The sequence below is a fragment of the Mus pahari genome, chromosome 1 (assembly GCF_900095145.1).
Source record: "Mus pahari chromosome 1, PAHARI_EIJ_v1.1, whole genome shotgun sequence".
Lineage (NCBI taxonomy): Eukaryota > Metazoa > Chordata > Mammalia > Rodentia > Muridae > Mus > Mus pahari.
Window position 1 is genome coordinate 111,213,433 of NC_034590.1, and position 5,111 is coordinate 111,218,543.

General features: G+C 47.8%; 1 protein-coding gene across 2 annotated transcripts in view; it reads right to left on the reverse strand.

Moving 5' to 3' along the window:
* The window catches only part of Tollip (toll interacting protein), a 22,382-nt gene extending 18,451 nt beyond the window's left edge, over positions 1-3,931 (reverse strand). The window contains exons 1-2 of one of the 2 annotated variants that reach the window (XM_021207912.2): positions 3,746-3,931; positions 228-316 (exon numbers count right to left, since the gene is read on the reverse strand). In XM_021207912.2, the coding sequence (XP_021063571.1) occupies positions 228-248 (21 nt within the window). In that variant the 5' untranslated portion in view covers positions 249-316; positions 3,746-3,931. The remainder of the gene's footprint in view (positions 1-227; positions 317-3,745) is intronic. The other variant, XM_021207905.2, reaches the window with a different exon arrangement.
* Between the last annotated feature and the right edge of the window lie 1,180 nt (positions 3,932-5,111).

Consider the following 5,111-nt stretch of genomic DNA (forward strand, 5'->3'; position numbering starts at 1 on the left):
AAAGAAAGAAAGAAAGAAAGAAAGAAAGAGAGAGAGAGAGAGAGAGAGAGAGAGAGAAAGAAAGAAAGAAAGAAAGAAAGAAAGAAAGAAGACCCTGCAAATAATTTTTAAAAGGAAAAACTTAGTAGTTACAAAATCACATAAAGTAAAAAAGGCAAGGAGCCAGTAGAGGTCACTATCTGGTCACCACAGCCTGATGTTAGACTTATACTCAGGTATAGCCTCACCTCAGAATCCAGAGCAGACATTCTCAAGGACCCAGAGACATAGGCCTAGCGGCCAGTTGGGGAGCACAACCTCTTGCTCAGGTTCTGCCCTGTGAAGATGCATAGACAAGAGGATGCTAACTCACACAGGAGGTTTGAAAACTACAGGTATATAGTAACTCTAATAAATAAATAAACAAACAAATAAACAAATCTGACATACAACCTAAGGAACTCAAGTCCCTTCTCCATTACTAGAAAATAAATCAGAAGCCTCATTTTACTGTACTTGAGAAACTAAACAATGCAGGCACCTCTGGGTGATGAAAAAGCTTATCTTCAACAACAGATCCAGTTACCAAGTACAGAATATATCAACAAATTAAAAAATGACTCTTTTTGGGCTAGAGAGATGTTTCAGTGGTTAAGTGCAGTGGCTGCTCTTCCAGATAACCTGGGTTCAATTCCTAGCACCTACATGGTTCACAACCATGTGTATCTCCAGTTCTGGGGAATCTGACCCCTCTCCTGACCTCCATTGGCCCCAAGAATGCACATGGTATACATACATGTACACAGGGAAAATATTCATATACATAAAGTAATCTACAAATTAAAAAAAAAAAAAATCACTTTGCCATCACTAATCAAGTCATTGGTTCAGCAAGGCATGGACACTAAGGACCACCCACAGAATGAGGAGGTGCAAAGCCAGAGTCAGTGGCTTCTGGCAAAGCTCACTGGTTAACCAGCATCTCAGGCAGGACAAGCCAGCACCTGTGGGACTCTACACAACACATTATAAAGGAGGACCTTCAAAATGCCAGCCCTACATCTGGTGCAGCCTCCAGGGAGCAACAAGAAGTAGGATCCTACAAGTCACTCACTGTAGGAAAGGAGTGGGTTTGTGGACTGGGTAGCAAAAAAGGCTGGTAATTTCAAAATACCAACATTTTCAAAGCGATATAGATATACCATAGCGTTCGGTGTCCTGTGGTAGCTATTTCTAAAAAAACATTACCCCCCCCCCCAAAAAAAACCCTAAAATCTAAAAATATAAAAGACCACATATCCCAGGGAAGAACTTACTCCTTTACAACCATTTGGTGCAGGTTATCCGTCCTCATACCTGCCCACCTAAACCCTTAACCAAGGACAGAGAGCCCTCCTCACCCAGATGAGATTGTCCTCTGCCTTTTATAGCCTGCCAACATACTCTTGTCAGTTCCTTTCCCACTCCTCAGAGGTAAAGGTCAGCTACAGAGTCAACTGCCCAAGCCTAAGTCCAGGTTCGTAGGATGGAGATACTGGGTCATGGCCTAACCCCTGCTGGACTACACAAAGAAGACTGCTTGCAGGACCCAGCACTGACCAAATGCATGCACTTCATCTGTTTAGAAGCAGCACTCTGTTCACTCAGGGTTCATACAACCCTGAGTGTGACATGAATAGCAGAGAAGCAAACCACACTCTGGCAGTTCTACTAGAGCCTGACAACTGGCTAAAAGCTTTTCAAATATTAGTGAATCCAGAGGTAGATGGGTATATCATTCCAGCTAAAGCAGCCAGTGAAAAGTTGAAAACTGAAAAAGGTCTGCACTCTAAGAAACAGCACTTCCCAGATGAAGTTCAAGGCCTTCTATTCTAGAGACCCTGGCCTTGGCCCACGCAGTCCTCCCACATCAAGTCACTGAAAAGAGCACAGATCTGATGGTGACTGTCATTCTCTGGCTTACATAAGTTACGATGCATAGCTGTGTCCCTATGCTCCACGCCTGTGGCTCAGTGTCCAGTTACTCTAAATATTGTGACCACTAATACTATGATGAAATCATGCATATCCCAAGTAAACCTTAAGATACCCGTCACTTATGACAAGTTCTTACAGCCCCAAGTTACAAGTCATCAAGAGTGCTCCTAAAACCACTCAGCTGTCTATGCTGTATTTCTATGACTACATTCTCCCTGGAACACTGGGCAAGTAGAAAGATCAAACGTCAGAATTTGACTCCACAGATTCTGCTAGTATCAACATCATCTGACACTCCCAATTACTCATCACTGTGTAGGTTATCACAGCTCTGCACAACACCAGAGTTTCTCTAAGCAACAGGGAAAGATAGCTTCTTGCTCATGACAGACATGGAGTTCACCATCAGATGAGTTCAAACTCAGCCTGTACCACAAGAGATAAGGACACTCTCAGACCACACAGTAAGAAAGGGTCCACTCTCCATGGCCATGTGTCCACTTGGCAGGGGATATGAAAAGGGCAAAGTTCTGCCTCCCTTTCTCCTCTGGCAGCCACCATCAATCTTCTATAGTTTGCACAGTGAGGATGAAGAAGGGTTGCTGAGCATGAAAGTAACTCCAACATTGGAAATCCCCATCCAAGTCTGACAGTGGCTCAGGAGATCTGGCTTCAAAGCCCTCCTAAAAAGCATCTAATCAAGCCTGGGGCTTTCTTCAAAGTCAGGAAATCAGTAATCTAACCCACTGAGTTACCGGTTACACACACACACACACACAGTCAACACCAAGCTATCAGGGTGAGAAAACCCTGGGAAACCACGGGCTTTGCAGGCACATTCAGTATTAACTTCAGGGGAAAAGGCACTGAGGTGCTGATCAGAACTGTGTTCTACTCCACACAGCCACGGTGGGCTAACAACATCTCACCCACGCCAGGCTCAGGGAGCTACTGGGAGGACATACACACTAGGGGAGGTGAGACAGGTAGTATAATAGAACCCAAGACAATCCTGAAGAGACAACCCTGTTGGGTCTTCCAAGTTCTCTGCTCCCCGCTTCTCGTTTATAAATGAAGAAGTTGAGGCTTGAAAAGGTAGCCACTAACTAAGCTCAAGAGGCAGTACCCTATTTTCTATAGATGTTAGGGAGAAGAGGAAACTGTCACAACTAAGGACGGACTACAAAGTGGGATCTTTCACCATTTCTGAAATCAAGGAGACCAGGATATCTCTCCTTTTGGGGACCAACGGTGTCCGGCTCCACTCCTCTGAGAGACCACGGGAGCCAAGGCACCTCTCAGTTTGGGAAATTAATAGGGTCAGTACCACTCACAATCTGGGAGAGCAAGAGAGTCAGGGCTTGTGTCCATCTGGGAGACCAAGTTGGTGACAGATCTGAGAAAGTAAGGGGTTCAGGGCCCTTTCTATCTGAGGAACTAAGGGCAGTCCGGGTCCCACCCCATCTGGGGACCAATGGGGTAAGGTTTCTTCTGTGTAGAGGAAACCCATTCAGGGCCTCCACCCAGGAGGACCACGGGAGTCAGGACCCTCTCCATGACAGAGGCCAGGAGCTTCAGGGCCCGTGGGCATCTGGGGAACCATCAAATTCTGCCTTCCTCCACCCCTGAGGGCCGATGGACGAGAGTCGCTACTCCGGGTGGGTACCCGAAGGTAGGACCCGCGAAGCCCCGGGACGGCAGAGCAACCCGCGAGGGGCCCCCGCAAAAGATTGAGGAGTCTGACCCCAGGCTCCGCTGCCCCAGCCAGCCTCTGGCCCAGAGGACTCACCGGCCCGCGCTGCGTGCTGACGGTGGTCGCCATGGTGCTGCGGCGGCCCTCTGCCTCGCCGACTGCACAGACACCCGCCGGGAGAGCTCTTCCGCTCCCACCACGAGCTGCGTCGCCGACCGTTGTCCCGCGAGGCAATCGGCTCTTCAGTCAGCTGACAGTTGCCCCGCCCCGCCCCACCCCGGCGTTCCCAAAGCACGGCGCCTGGCAATGGCTGACCCCGCCCCTTCCGGCTAATCCGCGCACGCGTGTTCCGAGCTCGGGGGGAGGGGGGAAACGCGGGTCTCCCGTATACGCCTGCGCAGTGGCTCCCTTCTGGCGCTCAATAGCCTCTTAAAATGGCTGCCAGACTGTTTGCGCATGCCTAAACCTGAACGCTTTCCTGCGGGCAGGAACCCGCTCACCCAGTCGCATACACCAAGAACAGGGACGCTCATCTCAACTCGGTCGAGTTGCCACAGCGTCTAGTCACCTAACTGGAGATAGCTGTGATACCACCGCTTGCAAGTGCGCGATCCGCTTGGAGAAAACTGAGGTCTGGCTGCTTGAGGAAAAAACAGATGGCAGTAGAACCAGCTACCCTCAAGCTCTTGAATTACCTCAAAATTCTGTGGGAGGGAGAACATTTATATTTAAATTTTAAAAAAAGAAACCAAGCTGAAGGAGAGACAAGAATGGGACGGAAAACTTCCACCAGCCTTGGATTTGCTAAATGAATGGAAGAGATGAAGATCTGTCCCTAGGAAACCCAGGCCACCCACTCTTGCCTTTTCAGAGCACTCTCTTCAGAAGAATCTTTGGCCAGATAGTTCCTATAAGTTCAGGGTAGTTCCTATAAGGAGTTTACCCTATGGTGGTCACCAATCTGTAGGTCCCCTTTTACTTGTGCTGCAATAGACTTGGTACTGTCACCACTCCTAGAACATTTCCTCACACCATGTTCTCTTGTGTTCCTTTCATCTTTAAGATCACATCTTCCAACTCCAGTGACAGTCTCTGCCTTGACATAACATGGGACTGCATCTGGGCTCTGTTCCTGGACACTGATCTATCCAGTTCTCACTGGTCTCTAGGTCCTGTTGCCCAAACTGTCATCTCTATGCTGATAAAGCTAAGACACAAAAGAGTATCCATTGTGGCAGACAGATTTTTAAAGAGACCCCTGATCTCCCTTGGTATCCACATCCCTATTCAATCCTTTCCTCTTGGTTATAGACAATACCTGTGACTTGTATCTAAACATGCAGCAGACAACCTGTTGTATAAAATTATATCTAGATAGCAGAATAGGAAACCCTTGTGACTAAGACCACACATATGGCCTCCGATTAATCCCAAATCCTTCAATACTAAGCAGGTTTAAAAT